Source organism: Patagioenas fasciata, chromosome 1 (genome assembly GCF_037038585.1).
Source record: "Patagioenas fasciata isolate bPatFas1 chromosome 1, bPatFas1.hap1, whole genome shotgun sequence".
NCBI classification, from domain to species: domain Eukaryota; kingdom Metazoa; phylum Chordata; class Aves; order Columbiformes; family Columbidae; genus Patagioenas; species Patagioenas fasciata.
In genome coordinates, this window is record NC_092520.1 from 207,276,052 (window position 1) to 207,295,567 (window position 19,516).

Consider the following 19,516-nt stretch of genomic DNA (forward strand, 5'->3'; position numbering starts at 1 on the left):
ATTGTATCTTGAGTACCAATTAGAAAACCATGTAATTAGGATTGCAGCCAGTTTTCTCTTTCTTATTACTGGAATTAACAGTACCCCGCTATGTGGTAATTATAGTATGTTACGCCCTCTGCAGGGCTGTACGTTTTGGTTTACATACTTTCTTTGTCTTTTTATCTTCCTTTTGCAGCTTCAACTGATTCCCCTGCTGCTGCTGTTGACTCTGAGACAATAACACTGAACAGCGGAACACTACAGGCCTTTGAGATTCTTCCAGTAAGTAACAGAGAACTGGAATTTGTTTCTGTGGTTTTTCTTTTAAGCACAGCTACTTCTTAGACTCTGGAACTATGCATTTATCAAAAAAAAACCCAACCAAAACCAGTTCTGAAGTGAAAAGATCTAAAACTCAAAGTTCAAAGCAAAATGTATTTCTGAAGGTGTAATTCACGTTTTACTTCACAGACCTAATGAGTTACAGTTAAATGCTTTAAATCTGTCTTAATGCACTAGTGCTATGAAGTTTTCTTTTGTGCTTCTGGGGGTATTTTGTTGGTTGGGGATTTTTTTAGTTTGGGTTTGTTTCTTTTTTTTTTGGTTGTTAAAATCTGACATAACAGAGCCAGAGGAAGCTCCCAGCAAGTAAATCACAGAATCATTTTGGTTGGAAGAGACCTTTAAGATCATCGAGTCCAACCATAACCTAAATCTAGCACTAAACCATGTCCCTAAGAACCTAATTGATGTGTCTTCCAAACACCTCCAGAGATGGTGACTCCACCACTTCCCTGGGCAGCCTGTTCCAAAGATTCCCTCAGTCCCATTGCACTGTAATTTACAGCAAAGTTTCTCTTTCATTTCAATGTTAAGAGCAAGCTGAATTTCTTTTCTTCCCTGCTGTTGTACAGCATAATACAGCCCTGCTTGACTCTTAGCCATAATACTTGTCTTGGTAGCCTGAGGCTGTAGATGAGTTTTTCTGCTTCTGGAGTGCAGAACAGCAAGAGATTGGATTTGTGTGTTTGTTTTCCAGGGGACTTAGAGTTAGGCTAGTTCACAAGAGGAGGGGAGATTTAAGTTAGACATGAGGAAGAAATGTTTTACACTGAGGGTGGTGAAACCCTGGCCCAGGTTGCCCAGAGAGGTGGTGGATGCCCCATCCCTGGAGACATCCCAGGCCAGGCTGGACGGGGCTCTGAGCAACCTGATCTGGGTGAAGATGTCCCTGCTCATGGCAGGGGTGGTACTGGATGAGCTTTGAAGGTCCCTTCAACCCGAACTACTCTACGATTCTGTGTAAATAAGCACACTTGTTGTGTCCCAGGAAGGCATTGCGTTTGGGTATTAAACTTGCATTGTCATTTGTAGTCTTTCCATCTCCAGCCAACTGGCACACCAGGTACCTACTTACTACAGACAAGCTCAAGCCAAGGCCTTCCTTTAACGCTGACGACGAGTCCTACCATGACCCTCACGGCTGCCGCTGCTCCAGCCTCCCCAGAGCAGATCATCGTTCATGCCTTGTCGGTATGTATGTGAGCAGTGAGAACACTGGAGTTTGGGCAGTGGGGGATATTGGAACATAATAATGCAGGTCACTATGTGCGCATGTTAAATTTGTAAACGGTTCTTAAGTCATAACAATGTTATTTTGCTTAAAATACTGATGCTGAGAATTTAGTTTTCTGTACTGTTTCTAAAAAGAAGATTCAAGTTGGTTGAAAACAGCTTAGTAAATGACTTAGTTCATATTGTGGCTGAACGTGTTGTCTCCATCTAGTGGTTTGTCCCACTAAAACAAAACACCAGGGTTTCCTGATGTTCCTCTCACAAATATGGGCATTCACAAAACTTGTGCAGTACTAACAGAGTTACGTTTTATTAGAGGAAGGGAAGGAGAAGCAAACTGGAGATTGAATAATAGGAGTGATGCAAAATTCAGGAAAAAAAGCTCTGATCTTTTGAATCTAGAGCGATCCTCACCTGAACAGTTGCTTCTGTTTCATATTACATATTTACTGAATTATAGAACGGTTGACACCAAATTTAGACTACAAATTCATAATTCAAGGCCGGAAAAGGTCAACAGATGACCTAGGCTATATATGTAAAACTCTAAATTACACTTACTAATAAGTTCTTTGAATCCTTTTGCTTTCCTTTGCTGAAAGATTTGAAGATACTTAGAGGAAAGCCTCTGATGTTTTTTGTTTGTGTCTCTTTTTGCAAATACTGCTTCCAGCCAGAGCACTTGTTAAATACAAGTGACAATGTCACGGTGCAGTGCCACACACCAAGTGTCATAATCCGCACCGTTGCTGCTGAAGACATCTCCTCCTCTGTTGCTCAGGCAGAACTCGCTGTTGATTCAGACATTCAGTCGGCTGACCTGACAGATCCTCACGATACCCTAGAAACAAACACTTTCCCAGGCGATATCCGTCCGCCCAAGCTGAGTGACGAAGAGCAGTCAGCCTACAATGAAGATGATGCCTCCAAATTCAGCGGCAGGAATAGAACTGAACTGATGGATGGAGTTACAGTAAGAACTGAGATTACAGACACAGACCTGAAACAGGAAGAGGATTCTCACTCAGATTTACCCAGCACTTACGTTACTGAGGTAAGGGAGAGTGTGATACTTGATATTTTCCCCGTTGCTGCAACGAGAATGATTTAATTGCATCTTGGACCTTTATGTTAAACTATATGAATATGTCAGTGATTTCATGTGTATCATAGTTCTAAGTATTTTGTTCAGAGCTTCTATCCTTGAGCTTTGTTAATATGGCTGTGAAAGTGCCAGGATTTAACATGAAACTAAGGCATATATTTAACTTCGTCTGGAGCACTGAGTACCTCACTAGCTGTGGAGTTGCTTCACTACTCAGGGTACGTTTGCTTGATGACTTTGTCAGGCAGGAATGTTGGCAGCACCAGACAGTTGCCTTCACCTCATTCCTATTTGATGGTGTTGCTTTAAGCTAGGCTGTTAATTGTCCAACACAGATACTTTACAGGTAGACAGAGTGCTGAGCAAGGGAGGTCAGGTACAGTGGTTAGCTTTTGCTCTATAAATCTAGTAACATATTTCTAAGTGCACCACAGTTTCCATTCTTTGAGAACTTCTATTACACATAGTACTCCAGTTAACCCTCTGTTAAATTGGAATTTAGCCATGTTAGCCCTCTCTGTCGCTGGCCTCAGTTTTATTCAGCTCCAACACCTGAGATGCAGAAATGCGTTTATCCGAATGATTTTGGGCATTTGGATTGTTTATACTAAATTCCTCCATCATTCAGTTGCTGGAACTATCATAATGAGTAAGTCAAAGGAAAGAGATGTTAAAAAGAAGATAATTCTCTTTAGTGGGTAGAAAATACCTCTTCCCTTGGAAGCTTGAATAGGTTATACTGTAGAAAGATATGAGTTAAGATTCAAATACCTCATCCTGTTCTCTAAAACACTGTACTCTACAGTTGTTGTAATTCTGCTTTATCCATCTTGAAAATCCATTGTTGATATGCTGAGACTTTGTCTTTGAAAAACTGACACTTCATATCCATTCTGGTTTTACAAAGAGGAGGATCTTTCAACATCTCCACAGCCTGCTGCTGCAGAAGTATTTGGATCCTGAACACATCTGAGGCTGGGCATTACTCTTTCATTTTTTTCTTCCCTGTCTCATGGTTGACATAGTTGTGATAAGATTCTCAACGACTAAGGCAGCCCATCAGCTTTCTACTCTTGGTTTGAAATTTCAGCTTCTCAGGGTAGAATTAGTAAACCTTTGCTACAAACCTAGTTCCTAATTAAACTTCGTAGAAATTGCTTATGACAGCAGGATATAAAGAGGTACAAAACCTTCTTTCTATACAAAAATACAGAGTTTGTAATTCTACTTTGCCTTACACTTCTAGTCAGATCAAAGTTTGACATGTGTATTTAAATTCTAGGAAATAGTGAGCTGTCTGTTAGTGATTCTAAGTGAACAGTTACTCTAGAAAGACATGCCTAAATTTTGCTTTCTTTAAGTCAGCGTTATTTTTCTGCGTTAGCCAGTGTTGCGTTGTCGCTGTGCGTGTGGGCAGTGGGAAGCAGGCAGTCGTGCTGCAGGGTGTTATTATTCCTGGCTGGGAAAGGTGCCCATTTGCCACAATGGCTTCTTTAGTTTTTCACGCCTCCTTTGCCCAGTTTCACACTGCTTATCGTGGGCCCGTTCAGCTGTGCTCTCTGCAGAAAGCTGCTTTTGCAGGTCAGGCATGGTGTGCCTTGCATGAATGGGTACAGTTTGGAGCAGGTCTGATTCACGGAGCTGTAGCTCTCCAGCAGCACCAGGGAAGGGGTTCTCAGGCAGTTTCCTTTGCAAAAACATTGGGAAACTATTAAGTTTTCCTAAAAAACTAGGTGGAGGAACTTCAGGATTTTCTTTAACCTCTGCCAGACATTTCCCACTCTCTCTCTCTGAAGACAGGGATAAATCCAGGTACCGCCCATTCTGCCAGCAACATTTACTAGCATTCTGCACAGTGATTCCTGGAGCTCAAACAAACCTTACACGTTACACACAAAAACTGGAATCCAAATACCCCTGCTTACTGTGGCAGCACTATCTAGGATGTATTTTCACTGCGTTTGCAGAATCAGGAGCCCGCTGGAGTGTGGTGGGACACAGAGTGAGGCAGACCTGTTACTGTCATTTCAGTGCTAGCACTGCCGGACCCATCAGAGGCAGCAACTCTTATGGAACCGAAAGAGGGTTGGGGGTGTTGACAGTCTGTACCTGGAAGGAATCAGTGTGTTGCTAACTTTTTTATATAACGAGGCTCAGCTCAGAATGTTTGGAGCCACCCTACAGTCAGCAAGTTACAGGGCAAGCAAGGCACAGCAATTAAAACGGGTCTTTTGAGCTCTGTGTCCGGTAGTTAAAACTTGACACAGAAGCAGGAATTGCAAAAGTATTAAGTTCAGGTAAATCGATTGTGTTTGTGAAGCTGATAAGTACTACAAAAGGCAATGCTTCCGTATCTCAGAACGTCTAGACAGCAAGTACTGCCAAAGCTTAATTATTCCTCCTTGTAGACAAAATGTTTGATGTACAAGAGGATGTTTTATCACCACCCAGCAGGCTCTCCTCTCTCCTTGCCCTCATACTGCTCACAGGGTAGAATTCTTCTCATCTTGTTTTTAGATGCCTGCACTGCGATGAAACGTGCCCTATAAATGCTGAAATAAACTAGCTCAGATGCTGACATTTCAATTTAATGAGATAAAATTCATCCAGAGAGTCTGTTGCTTATTATGGCGGATGGCTGACCACAGCAGGTTTTTTTGTTGAGGCTGCCAAGAATACACTGTAATGTCCTGTTCTGTGTTTTGCAGGACCTGGGTTCTCCAACGATAGAAGAACAAGTTGATCAGCCTACAATAGATGATGAGACTGTGCTTATTGTTCCTTCTTCTCATGGTTTTATCCAGACAACGGATGATATCGATGGCGAATCAGTCTTGCCCCTGACAACTCTCACAGGTACGTCAGTCCCTTCATGTGGTTGATGCTGCAGCTAGGATTCATTCAGGCAGTGTGGCACTTTGGGGTCCCTTAAACACCATTTTATGGGTCTTTGCTTTCTCTTAAATTATCTTCCATGTTATTGCTATGAAACCTTAAGCAAGTTAGTTACACTGCTTGCATCTGTAGAAGTGCAAGAAAGTCCCGCTTCACCTTGTGGGAAAAGCGTTAGAACAGCAGCTGCTTCATCACTTGCTGAGCTGTTGCCATCATCCTTGAGCCTTGAATTAGTACACACAGGCTAATGAGTAACTCTTTCTTTAGTGTGTGTTTCCTCACACCTGGTGCTTGAATGAAATTTCTTATTCGAGTGAAGACCAGAGGCATCAGAAATGGCACTTGATGCCTCTTGTGATGAGGGGCTGGGCTGTTTCGGGCTGTGTTTGTACAGCACTCAACTGGAAGGGCTTGCACCACGCTTCCCAGTGCCAAGAGTCACCTCAGACACATTCTCCCACTGCTGCACCTAACAAGAAAGGGTTCTCCTTGCAAAGCCATCAGAGGGTCCACACTAGGCCTGACGTAGTCGTACCTGATTAATCCAAATGTGAGTCACACCAGTTGCATCTATATTAGTCACAGTTTACCTTGGAACTAGAAATTGAGGACTAGTTTGAGCAACATTGCTTAAAATCAGTTAAAATTCCAGACTGCATTTTCTGTCTCCAAAATGTGTATCTTATATCTTGTTATAATGACACAGTAAATACTGGTTTTAATGTACTATGTCTCCTGACAGATCCTATCCTGCAGCATCACGGAGATGGGTCACACATTATCGGCTCATCGTTGGGCAGTCCCGCCTCGGAAGATTCGAAGGACGTTGAAGATTTAGTGAGCTGTCACTGAGAAGCAGTCATCGTGTCTATTTTCTATTGACCATGTTCACATTGTGAAATTAGTGACAACCCTGTGCCACATTTCCAAAGAAGGTAGTCGGTCCGTGTCTTTAAACAGAACTTTCCAGTTTGAAATGACTACAGTGCACTTTCTCTGCTCAGGCTATTTACCTCATTTGTGAAGGGTTACAGGGCAGCCAACCGAAGCCTGATGTCTCAGCCAGGGTGTTTCAGTGTTTTTAAAGAATCTCTTGCAGTGCTCACTGCTGGGATCCACGTGGTCAAATCTGATCGGACTCGGTCCTGGTGTGCTGAGCTGCACATCTGGAAAACTGGACAGAAGGATTGTGGACCGTAGCCTCTTAGTGCCACAGCAAGAATTAGTTTGCACATGTTTCATGAAGAAGGCGTGAGGAATTCTGCACTTACTGACTCTTGTAATACATGGAGTAAGAGACTGTTACATTTCAGGAGAAAATGTATTCCATGGAGGACTTCAGGGAGCACAGGCAGCATCATGGAGAAATGGTCTGTATTCTCATGTCGTCCGGTTTGTTAGTACATCTGCAGCATAGGAAGAAAAACACAGATGCTTACGGGACTTGCCTGGTCCGCTTGTTCCTGAGGACTCCGTTGCTGGCAACGGACAGAGCTCAGAAAGATCACTTGTGGATTTTTTAATTTTTTATTTTCTTTCATCACTACAGCAAGCTGAATAAAAAGGGAAGGGCTATGAGAAAGGGAAGCTACTGGGACTCACCAGCCTCCCCCAACAAGCTTGTAACTTCTTTGAAGACTGTTGTGAGTAGGCTGGAACATTTGTCTCTCTCGCTGTTTACATGACACTACCAGCCACCTCTCCAGAGGTGATTTATGCAGCAGGTTAGTGGATTGGGGGTGGTGTGGAGGTGGCAAAGTCTTGGAGAAGGAGCTCTGTGAGAATTTGGGCATAGGGCCCTGAGGCAAAGGGAGCCAATTGATGCCTACACTCAAGGATTGGAACAGACACTAGGCTGAGCAGCAGCCTGTTAGCTAGGGATTGAGAGAAAAAGCTATAGAAACTAAAGACTCATGTATAAATTATTTTATTTATTTCTGTAATTAGCTCTTCATAATCAAGAGTTGGTCTTTTTCAGTCTGTGGTTTTGTTAATGTGAAAAACAAGTTGTAGTTTCAAATGGTTGCCTAGGGAACAGAAATAATTGTATATTCAGTTTAAACGAAATAAAGAGTATTTGTCTTACGTAACTGTAAGATGCCATTTATTCATACTGCTACAGATCCTTGCAATGCTGCAGTTTATTTGTACAGTAATAAAAAATGCAGTTTTTTCCAAAATGAAAAAGCTTGTGCCATTCTGAAACATCAGTACAACTGGAATGTTCATTAAGTGCAACAGTAGCTCTTCAAAAAAAAGCAGAATGTCACGTCTTATGGCAATAATTCTCCCCAACAAGAGGGACATTACATATACATTTACATGAAAATCATGTACTGGTTTATCCTTGCACAACCCACTTCTTTCCTCTCAGGCTGATTGTCCTCACTGAAATGTCTCGAGCTGAGAGCTGAGCTGGAAGCAGTCTGACCCAGGAGCATCATCGCTGGGATCCCCATTGTCTGTCATTTGCCCACTTCATGGAAGTACAGGTTGGCACATATACATAACATGACAATAGAAAATAATATATAGTAAATCAGGTTCCTGAATTTAGGTTCCAGGTCTCCTTGTCGATACCAGTAGATCTAGAAGAGAGAAGGAGTTTGTATTAAAAGGCCAGGTATTTCTTCTGAGGAAGCTTTTATAGTAACTGAACTGGCAACTTCTAGAAGTTGGTTTGAATGGTTGTGGGGTTTGGTTTTGTTTTTTTCTGTAAAACAACCCAGCTTCATCTTAGTAGAGAAGACTAGGTGTGGAATCCAGCTTATTTTCGTAACGAGAAATACCACCTATGTTTTCTTAACATGCTTGTGGAATACACAAAGAAGAATTTGGAAGGGTGTTTCTTCCCAAAACAAGGCTGTGAAACAAGGGTGCTGGGTTAGTTATGAAGACATAGGTTATCTTGTCAGCTTTGTTGAAGAGGATGGGTGGGTTGGTTGGTTTGTAAACATTCAAAACTGGCTACACAAGGTTGATGACACCCAGTGTCAGGTTTTGCAGTACATGATGTATCTATCCTGGCTACCAGCTGTAGAACCAGAAACTGGTCCTGACCAGGGAGCTCAGGGCTGCGATCATTCCAGGTCAGAGCTGGGGGAAGGAGAATGCTCCAAGTATGAAAAGCTACAGCAGAGGAAGGAGCCACTGATGCTTGGACTAGAGATGATCTTTGAAGATCCCTTCCAACACAAACCATTCTGCAAGCTCTGAGCTGCCAGCTCCCTTTGCCAACTCTTGGGATGCCACAACTGTTGATTAGAGGAACCTCTGCTACTACCCAGACAAAGTGGCACCTGCTGTAGCTTCCTGCCCCTGTAACTCATCCCTTGAGCCTCTGAAAGGTCAAGGACTCCTCCAAGTTCCCATCTGGGCCCACCACCTCAAAAGCTTTGCTCCACCTTCTGCAGCATAATCCATCTCTGTGTTCCCCTCACTGCTCTGCTCCCCAGTTTCCTACTTTATGTCTCCACTGGCAGCTACGGTTGGCACCGTGACAGAGGTGACAAGTCTTGCATCACAGCTGGGCTGCAGAAGTTGGCTTAGTTCACACATTTACTCTGCAGCAAACACGAAAATGCTTCCCACGCTTTCATAGTCAACTTGTTCTATGGAAGCAGGAGCACCTTTCTAGGAGAGTGTAAAAAAGAAGGCGGCACCACGTAAAGCAGATTTTATTTGGATTTAATCCTCAGTCATACCTTCAAAAGCTAGCACAGCAAACGTGGCGGTACTTACAAGTATGCCAGCAGAAATGCAACACAAGGAGATGCAGAAAGCAAAAAATATATTCACAGGTTTTGGAGGTAGTTGCGGGAAGACAAAAGCACTGATTAGAGTGACCTGTATGGAGGAAAACAAAGATGAAGACTTTGCTCTCCCCTGTCGTACCGCAGCACTTGCGTCCGGCTCTGCACAGCCCTCCCTGCGCTTTAACTCCCACCGCGCAAAGAGCTGAAGGGAAATGTGGAATTCTGGAGGAAAATTACTTGGACACAACTGTGGACTTAAGAAGTGGGGAAAAAAATGATGAAAACTTTGCTTGTATCTGGAAACTGTCCTCCGAACCACCAGAGAGCCAGAGGCATGGGGGTGCTCGCCGCCCGTGCAAGAGCATCGCTTCAGCCAAGAGTCCCACTAGCTGAAAACCTGGGCTCTCCCAACACCTCCCTGTACCCCAACTTGCACGCGATGCTGCCGCCATGGACCACAGAACTGATGCTCTCCAGTCACAATGGCGTTGGGTTTGTCTTTAAAGCTTGGGGAAAGCATAGCTCAAGACAAAGCGACAAACCAGGGAAATTCTCTTATAATAAATAAATACAGGGAAATAAGTCATAAATAGAAGGAAATCAAGAGAAGCAAAACAGCTCTCCATCATAAGCACTTTGTCATCTCACACAGCCTCAAATTTGGCCAGGATGGACAACCTGCCCACAAACTTGGGGCTTTTTATTGCACAGCCAGGTCTTAAAACACGGCTTGACAAAAGGCTGCCCAGAGAGGTTGTGGAGTCTCCTTCTCTGGAGACATTCAAACCCACCCGGACACCTTCCTGTGTGATCTGCTCTGGTGAACCTGCTTTAGCAGGTGGGTTGGACTGGATGATCTCCAGAGGTCCCTTCCAGCCCCAACCAGTCTGTGATTCTATGAAAAGTATTCTCCTTCTTTCCCTGTTGTCAAAGAGTTTCACAAGACCAATGTGCTCCAAAGTGACTACCAGGCCCCAAACTACAGCCTATTTGGTCAGTGAAATTTTTCCTCCTGTTTTGGGGAGGAACTCTTGTTTTCACCACATCAGGTAAGAGAGAAACAAAACGCAGGACAGAGGATACTTACTACAAGCAGCAAGGACGTTAAGCCGCCAACAACTAGATTGATGACTCTGTCCTGAAGAAGAGAGAGGACAGTTACATGCACGCCTTATTAAAAAAAGAAACCACACAGAACAGTAACAGACAATTCTGAGAGCACCACATCAGCCAGGACCCACGTTAGCCCCAGCACATGCAGCAGCACCACTCAGGCTCCCTGGTCAGCTCTGAAGTTTTCCATTGACTCCATGGACCTCAGGGAGGTTGTACTGGCCAAGTCCTTGTGCAGCAGGTTTGCTCATTTGGAACTGGCTTCTTCACCAGATCCAAATCAATTACAGCTGTGCAAATCCTTTTTGAATGTCTTTTTGAAGTGGAAGAGCACAGACGGAGATTAAAGGAGAAAGCTTATTCTAGGCACAGAGCCAGAGAATGAATAACTTCATAGTGTCTTAGGTGGGAATTTGTGTGTGTGTAACATCCCCAATGACTGGCTCCCCAAATAAAATACTAGAACAGCTACAATAGAAAATATGTGCAGAGAGTAAAAAAATAACAGAACTTCAATTAATTATAATGGGGGTTGTTAAAATGTAGGCTTAAAAGACAGTGAGAAAAGGAGAGTCATTTGTGAGAGCTGCAGCAGAGAAAGCATCTTGTCCAAAGACATCCCAGCTGGCGGGCAGCACAACCCAGGCTTTGCTCCTGGTCACACACTCATCTTCTCCTCTGGCATTACAGTTTGGAAGCTGATTTATAGAGGGAAAAGCCCCAGGTTGTGAAGAAGTTTAGCGGGGCAGCGGTGGGGCAGGAGGAAAAAGCAGAGAGCAAAGAGGAGAAGGCAGAGAGCCAAGCGGGAGATCACCAGCCCTGACTTGGGCTCAGCAGAATTCAGGTGCCGGAGCTTGCGGTTAAGTAACAGGTGGGTGCTGTGCTCTCCTCGGTGGCTGTTGGGTCCCTCCGAGCCCGAGGGAAAGGGCCACAGCCAGCAGAGTTTTAATAACATCTTTTGATAGTCCCAACTCCTCTGTGTAAACCAGACCATTTATGCTCCTACAGCTCAGAGGCCACAAGTCACGGCAGTGGCTGCAGCAGAGGGAAGTGACCGACCTCCATGGGAAACTGTCACCAACACCCCTGTGCAAGGTCCTCGCCAGCCAGGCACAAAAAACTTCTCCTCTCCAGCGTTTCTGCACACAGAGCATTCCCACAGCCCCTGGGAGCCATCTGTGAGGTACCTACCACCAACCCCAAAAAATGATCTACAGGAAATAACTCCAGGCAAGTCATAGAAGCAACAAAATGAAACACAAGCACGTCACCTCCACAAGACATTATCACAACAGCTCCGCTGGGCTCCTCCACTTAAGCTAAAATAAATTAATCAAATAACTCGAAGCTAACTTTAATCTAGACAGTATGCGGTGGGGACACCACCCCCAAAAGCAACTCCCATATCAGGAGAGGATGATGGTTTTGCTCTGCCCTTGCCCTGCAGACCCGGCTGAGCACACCGAGGCGGTTCTTCAGAGGGGACCAGAGCTTGTATTTGGGCTCACCTCCTCAGGGATGAAAGGGGTGCTCTCCAGACAGCCCAGCGGGCATGGACACACAGTCACACACACACCTGTGGACAGAACACCCCATCCAGAAACTCAGCCACGATTTTTTCCTAATTAATTACAGACTTGGGGGGTGGCAATTTTAAGATAGGCAGAATTCACCTGTTTTGCCGGAATAGAGACTGGTGTGCCAAGAGAAAACGAAGGGGTCGGACTCAGTGGTGACCATGGAGCATTTCTCTCTCCCTGTTTTATAGCATATGGGAGCATCCCCGCAGCACAGGGACTTCTCATTTCATGCCACCAAGTGATGGACATCGCGGCAGCAGCCAGATTGGGTCAGGATGCCAGCATGGAGCAGCTTGGCTGCGTGACAGCCAGTCCCCGCGGTCAGGGCATCCCCTTCCCTGTGCTTAAAACCGCGGTCACTAAAATTTTCCAAATGCGCCACCAGCAGAAGAAGGTATTTCAGGATCCAGGGATTAGAGCCACTGATCCTGAAATCCCAGGCTTGGCAAAGCAGCAAGAGGCTGGATGCCCTGGTGCCCGATGACACTTCAGCCTCAGGCAGCTTAGCACAGCAAAAAGGTTAAAAATACACAAGCAGAGGCCGAGACAGCTAAAGGGATTGGGGATGACGGAGCCTTTCACCTCCGCCCTGTGTCCGAGCGCGCAGCCCAGCCCGAACAGACACTTGTAGATATTGGGCAAACAGAAACGGGCTGGGACGAGCCATGTGTCCTACAAGCCATGTCACCTGGCTGGCACAGTGAGCTCTTGCAACCAGCACAGCTGATTCCTGTCCAGCATGACTGTGTATTATGACAGCTGCTAAAGTAAAAAGATTTTAAAAAATAGGCATTGTGCACATCAAAGCAGTGAGTGTGCAGGCTGCTGGAGGTCACCTACACGGGTGCAGGGCGCTCTCACATGGACACCAACTTTTGTGTTTCAGTGTTGCACAAGCTGTATTTCGAAACAGGAGGGTTTCTGCCCTCTCCTCCTGCTCCACAGAGGGTGTTGCAGGGGCTGGAGGCAAAGGACTGACCCCAGGGAGCTGCTCTGGTGCAGAGATCTCCCTCCAGCTGCCTCTGGGCACGGGAGACGAGGCCAGGAAGCATCAAGCCCGCGCAAAGCAGGAGGACACAATCCAGAATCCTTTGAGCAACAGGGAAACCGAGCCAGGACTGACAGTGTATCCACACCACCATGCCTGAAGCGCGGGCTTTGACAGAGCAACAGCTTTGCCCTTTGCCCCATTACAGCTCGGCACGTTGCATCCACAAAGTCAGCAGCTTGTGGGCTGAGCCCACGGGGAACAAACTCCCAGCAGAGGCTCGGCCAGGACAGGGGCTGGTCCCCTGCAGGGTGGGTACCTGGTGGCATCTCTGCAGGCATGATGGAAGAGCCATTTTTATGCCTTACATCAGCAAGTCCAGATGGTCAGCAGCAACAGCAGCGAGATGCCAGCCCCACTGCAGGGACACCTTAGCCTAATGCCAGATTGAACTACATGGAATAGCAGACAGTCCTGGACAGGAACAGGAGTTGGACTCGGTGATCCTGGTGGGTCTCTTCCAACTCGGAATAGATTAAGTACATTAAGTAAATTCATTCAAAAGGCTGGAGAGAGGTGTCTGAGCACTGACTGCAGTAGGTGTAAGGCTGCCAGAGATCATAGATTCAGAGAGTTGTAGAATAGTTTGGGTTGGAAAGGACCTTCAAAGCTCATCCAGTGCCACCCCTGCCATGAGCAGGGACATCTTCACCCAGATCAGGTTGCTCAGAGCCCCGTCCAGCCTGGCCTGGGATGTCTCCAGGGATGGGGCATCCACCATCTCTCTGGGCAACCTGGGCCAGTGTTTCACCACCCTTACTGTAAAAAGTTTCTTCCTTGTGTCCAGCCTGAACAACCAGCTGCTTGTATTTAATGTTCCCATCACAGGGGAACCCAAACAGCTTCTACTTTCATCAAGAAGTCCTGCATCTGCAACACTTACTCTCCTCTTTACCACCTTACTACTCATGCCTTTGCTTTGCATCATCTCATACCCGCTCGCTGCCAGTGCTGCATCCCTGGTAACCACAGCTGAATCCACAGTGCCTGGCATTCATCAGCATTGGCTTCCTACACACCCCTCTTCCCACCAGAGCCCTCTTTGGTCCCAGTGTGCCCACAACCTCTGTTTGCCAGGCAGCACAGGAGGGTGAGCTTGGCAGGAGCAGCCACAGCAGGGGAAGATCATCAATGCTGCTGCTCAGCTCTCATCCCCATAGGCTCTAAAGCCACCAGCTTGGAAACCAGGAGAGCCTAAGAAGACAACGAGAAGGCATCTCCATCTCTACATCCATCTCCAACTGCCAGCAAGGGTGCCAGACCCTGGTTTGGGCGGAGGGCTCCCTGGTGCAGAAGCACTGCCCCTGTCCCTCCCCATGGCCTTGTGCCCAGCCCAAGCTGAGGGGCCCAATTTGCTGGCACTGGCCATCGCTTGCAGACACCCAAAACTGGAGCCACAGCACAGGGAGATGCGCTTCTCCTGGCAAACCTGCTCCTATTTTATGGCAAAGTTCAGCTTCACCATCTCCGAGATGGACTGTTTCCAGCTCCGGACCTCACCAGCGTCTGTCTCCAAGCAACCCCAGTGAATCATGGAGGATTCCACCCCAAGCCAGCACAGCGATCCCTTGTCCATCGGACATGGGTACAGCACGGAGAGGCCACCGGTCCCACATGGAGATAGGCAAGGGTGATGAGCAGGACACCAGATCCCCACTCGACCCCAGAAACTGGTATCAGCATCACATGTTTATTATTTACAGCTCTTGTCTGCAAGCAGGGCGGTAGCCGGAAAGAGATGGGGGGGTCAGGAATGGAGGGTTTGACCTGGGCTGGGAATTCTGGCCATTCACCTGCTGCGATAGCTGTCTAGCTCCAACAGCACATCCCAGTCCCCAGCAGTCCCCATCCCTGGACGCTTCCCAAAATCCCAGGTCAAGAAGTGGCCAACACAACTCCAGCAAAGGTCCCCTCGCCTCCAGCACTCCCCATCAGGGCTGGCACCCACTGTCACGGGAGAACCGTTCCCCCTCAATTCATCCTCTCCGAGGTCCCACCTGTCCTCCTCCTAGCTCACATCATCCTTTTTTCTCCCCCCTAATTTGGCTGGTGTCACTTCATCTACGTTTTTATTAAATGTTATAATTCTAGCAGCATTTCCAACTATTGTGTTTGGGGGGAGGATGATGTATTTTATACACTTTTGTGAATAACTCAGCACAATTTCAGCCTGCAGCCCTGCAAACCCACGCACTGATGGGTAACCTCTCCTAACGGGACAACCCCCAAGCCTCAAACCGCTGGGAACAGGTGCGCACCGCCAGTATCATGACTCCCGAGGGGAATCAAGGAGCCCCCTCCCCAGCGCAGCCCCCCGAAACCGACCCCGACCCGCAGCAGCGCCCAGAGCTGCCGGGCTGAGCGGCTTAGGGGGATTTGACACCTGAAGAGTCAGTGCCGCCGCACGTCAGCGCTCCCAGACAGGAAGAACTCATTACCAGGAGGGCACCAAGAGCAGCCCCCAACCCCATCTCCAGCTAAGACCCCCCAAAATTAGGTGAGATGCGGCTCGGGGTGCTGGGCCTTGTGTTAGGGGGCTGCAGAGTGACACACCCCGGGACAGGGCACCCTGGCTGGGGTGACCCCCCTTCTGTACCCCAGCCCCTTTAGGGGACCCCCTGGTGCTCCCTACACCCCAAGCCCCTGCTGCCCCGCTGAGGGCTTGAAGGGGGGGGTGGTTTGGGGGGGTTATTTGGAAGTTTGCTTCTTTGGGGGGGGGGGGGATGTTTTGAGAGTTTGTTCTTCGGGGAGGGGGTCTTGCTTCGGGGAATTGTTCTGGGGATGGGGGTGGGATTTTGCAGTTGGTGTTTGTTTGAGGTGGTTTTGATTGATTATTTTTGTTTTAGGGCACTGATCAGAGCGGGTTTTGCTTTATTTTGATTTTGTTTTTATAATTCTGGCAGTTTGAGGGCTTCCTTTTGGAATTGGGGGGGGCTCCTTTTACATTTTTCCATTGCGGTTCAGTTTTGCTGTCACTTTACTGATTTTTGGTGCTGTTGCGGGGGGTGTGCAGGTATAATTATTTTTTATTTCATAGGTGTTTTTTTAAATGTTTGCAGGATTTGGGCAGCTTTCTCTCCATTTGGGGGCTGCCCGCGGTGCTCTTTGCGTTTGCTGAGCCCTGGGGAGAACCACCGTTATTGGCGGGGGGGGGGGGGGGGGAGGAGAAACTGGTTCTTCACTACTGGGGGGCTTTTACATCGCGGGGGGACTTCCTGCTGCATTATAACTGCTGGGGGTGATTTTGTCGAGGACGGGAGGGAACTGGGGGTCCGGTTCCGGGCGGTGTTTTTTCCCGTTCACGCAGCCGCGCACCGGCCGCCCCCCCCGCCCGCCGCAGCCCTTACCCTGGCCGAGGTCTCCCCGAAGAGCGGCCGGTTGTCCGGGCCGCCGGTGCCGTAGCTGCGGGCGGCGAATCCCTCCATGGCGGGGAGCGGGGGGCGCCGGGGGCCGCGCCCTCATGCTGCGCCCCCGCTCCGCGTCCCTCCGCGCCCCGCCGCGCGCAGCCACGCCCCCCGCGCCCGGCCCCGCCCCCGCGGAGGTGGGGGGGGCTGCGACACGGCCCGCCCGGGGCGGTTCACCTGCGGGTGGGGGCGGGTGAGCGTGTCCGTGGGCGCACGTGTGGGCGATTGTGACGGGACTGGCGCGGAGCGGGGGCTGCGGGTGCGGAGGAGCTGAGGGCACCGGGGCGCTGTCCGGTGAAGTTGTTTGCTGGGCGGCAGAGTTGGGGTGGTTCAGCAAATCTCATTACTGCGGGTGATGTTGGGATTTGGAGAAATTGTGCATTTTATTTTATTTTGTTTACTTATTTTATGGGGGTGTTTTAATGAGGGCTTTTAATTTTATGTAATTTATTTTGTGTTATTTTATTTTTATGTTATTTTTAATGTTATTTTATTATTTTATTTTTATTAGATTTTATTTTTAGGTTATTTATTTTTATTTCATTTTTGTGTTATTTTTGTGTTATTTATTATTTTTTATTTTTTATCTTAAATGTTATTTTTGTTATTTTATTTTTTATTATATTTTATTTTTTGTTATCTATTTTCTTATTTTATTTTTTATTTTTATGTTGTTTTATTTTTATGTTATTCATTTTATTTTCATTTTATTTTTATGTTATTTTACTTTTACGTTATTTTTATGACTTTTATCATGTTACTTCTATGATATTTTTATGTTATTTTTTAGTTTGTTATTGTTTGTTATTTTATTATTTTTTACTTTTTATGTTATTGTTTATGTTATTATTTATTCTTTTTATGTTATTTTATTTTTTAATTTTTAATTTTTAATTTTTATTTTAATTTATGTTACTTTTTATTTTCTAGTATTTTATTTTTAATCAACTAACTGCAGCAGAACTGCGTAAAACAAGCTCACAGAGTCTTCCCAGTCACCCGCCTGTGGTACCTACATAAACTAAACAGAAGGGAGTGATCATCCCCCTGGGCTGGGATTGGTGGCAGTGACCTATTTCTGCCCTATACATCAGCCGAAGGTTGTGCTCAGATTCACCAGTGACATTCAGTGCGCCCCCTCTGCTTTGCCTAAAGCTCGCTGCTGCTTCTCCGGAGCCAAAGACAGGTTTGCATGCAAGAAAACCTGGGGGAGGTAATTTTGTTTATTTTATTTTTCTTTATTTTTTCTTAAATTCATTTGTATTAATTTTAAATCATTCATTTATTTTTTTCATCAATTTATTTATTTTTCCTACATTTATTGGTATGCATTTTAAATCTTATTCATCTTCATTTTTTGTTAGTTTTATTTCTACATCACTCAGTCTCACAAAACATCTTTCCCCTTGGACACCCCCAGACCATCCTGACTGCAGCATTTCTCCAAGTGCGTTTAAGGGTGAAAATAAACCAGTTAAGATGCACTAAATGTCACATCTCCCGGGATAGACTTGACTTGTTGGTTCAAACTGTCTCATGTTTCCTCCCGACCCTGTTCTCCCCCACCACACACCTCTCCACGACTTCCCAGGAGGTTTCTTTGTCCCGAAAGACAAATTCCACTAAATAGCAGTGAAATTTAGTAGAAATAACATAGGCATTTCCTTCTTGCTGGATGGAAAAGACTTAGAGGCCAGATCTGTAGGTAAAAAGACCAGAAAGAACAAAACCAGCTGCAAGTATTAAATGTCTGTGCAGTTGTTTGGTTGGGGATCAGTCCCTGGTCACCCCCTGTCACCCAAGATCCCCCTTTAGGCCACTGGTTGTGCTTTGTAGGAGCTCCCCAAGCCCTGAACAAGAGTCCAGTGAAACCTGTCACTTTTCTTGCGAAACGTTTCAGTCATTTTAGGTGCAAAGCGACGCCGGGGCTGCTTGACCTCGGGGCATGTGCTGTGTACACAGGGCTCCGGTCGCACTTCATCTCCACTCGGTCTCCTGTGGCCAGCGCGCTTGAAGACCAAAGCGCCGCAACTTCAAAAGTGAAAGTGATTAAATTCAAGTAAGGCCAAAAAATTATCAAGCTTTTGATGAGCTTGACTTTGTCCTGAGCTGAAGTACTGGGTGGAAAGTCATAAAGACCTTCTGTAACCCTCCAGCTCTTGTTCCCACACTCACCGTTTGGTGAAGAAGGGTCCCCATGGCTCAGTGCAAAGACCCTTCATGTCATCTTGAGCTACTCAGAAAGAAAAATCCCATGGGGGGAAGGATGTGGCTTCCTGACACACAAATGCTCGTGACCTACAGAAACCTTATGGGTGGTTTTACACCCATTTTTCAGCACTTACACGTATTCCTGAGGGTTGTGTAGGTCTGGCTGGGCCCGAGGGATCACAGAATCACAGAATGTCAGGGATTGGAAGGGACCTCAAAAGATCATCCAGTCCAGTCCCTCTGCCGGAGTAGGAACACTTAGATGAGGTTACACAAGAAAGTGTCCAGGTGGGTTTGAATGTCTGCAGAGAAGGAGACTCCACAACCTCCCTGGGCAGCCTGGTCCAGTGTCTGTCACCCTCACTGAGAAGAAGTTTCTTCTCAAATTTAAGTGGAACTTCTTGTGTTCCAGTTTGAACCCATTACCCCTTGTCCTGTCATTGGTTGTCACCGAGAAGAGCCTGACTCCATCCTCATGACACCCTTTATATATCTGTAAACATTAATAAGGTCACCCCTCAGTCTCCTCCAAGCTGAAGAGCCCCAGCTCCCTCAGCCTTTCCTCACACGGGAGATGCTCCACTCCCTTCAGCATCTCTGTTGCCCTACGCTGGACCCTCTCCAGCAGTTCCCTGTCCTTCTGGAACTGAGGGGCCAGAACTGGACACAATATTCCAGATGTGGTCTCACCAAGGCAGAGTAGAGGGGCAGGAGAACCTCTCTGACCTACTGACCACCCCCTTCTAATACACCCGAGGATGCCATTGGCCTTCCTGGCCACAAGGGCCCAGTGCTGGCTCATGGTCATCCTGCTGTCCACCAGGACCCGCAGGAAGCACCATGTTGCT

At 46.7% G+C, this 19,516-nt stretch overlaps 2 protein-coding genes across 3 annotated transcripts in view; one reads left to right on the forward strand and one right to left on the reverse strand.

The window, feature by feature from the left end:
* The window catches only part of DMTF1 (cyclin D binding myb like transcription factor 1), a 31,063-nt gene extending 23,421 nt beyond the window's left edge, over positions 1 to 7,642 (forward strand). For both annotated transcript variants that reach the window (XM_065839543.2, XM_065839534.2), the window contains 5 exons: positions 179 to 264; positions 1,357 to 1,515; positions 2,231 to 2,611; positions 5,371 to 5,518; positions 6,300 to 7,642. In XM_065839543.2, coding sequence (XP_065695615.1) covers positions 179 to 264; positions 1,357 to 1,515; positions 2,231 to 2,611; positions 5,371 to 5,518; positions 6,300 to 6,409 — 884 coding nt within the window. In that variant the 3' untranslated portion in view covers positions 6,410 to 7,642. The remainder of the gene's footprint in view (positions 1 to 178; positions 265 to 1,356; positions 1,516 to 2,230; positions 2,612 to 5,370; positions 5,519 to 6,299) is intronic.
* A 2-nt stretch (positions 7,643 to 7,644) lies between these two features.
* Positions 7,645 to 16,561, reverse strand: TMEM243 (transmembrane protein 243). Its single transcript, XM_065839554.2, has 4 exons — positions 16,401 to 16,561; positions 10,400 to 10,450; positions 9,299 to 9,403; positions 7,645 to 8,145 (listed from the first exon to the last, which is right to left on the reverse strand). Exons 1-4 carry the CDS (start codon positions 16,476 to 16,478, stop codon positions 8,023 to 8,025), a joined length of 357 nt encoding a protein of 118 aa, XP_065695626.1. The 5' UTR covers positions 16,479 to 16,561; the 3' UTR covers positions 7,645 to 8,022.
* Positions 16,562 to 19,516: the final 2,955 nt, after the last annotated feature.

Bases quoted from the DNA above. Each gene is read 5' to 3' on its own strand.
- TMEM243 (XM_065839554.2), bottom strand. From the start codon at position 16,478: ATGGAGGGATTCGCCGCCCGCAGCTACGGCACCGGCGGCCCGGACAAC. The intron at 9,404-10,399 runs GTAAGTATCCTC...TCCTCCATACAG, and splicing joins TAACGTCCTTGCTGCTTGTA to GTCACTCTAATCAGTGCTTT. The intron at 8,146-9,298 runs GTAAGTACCGCC...TCTCTCTTCTAG, and splicing joins GCATTTCTGCTGGCATACTT to ATCTACTGGTATCGACAAGG.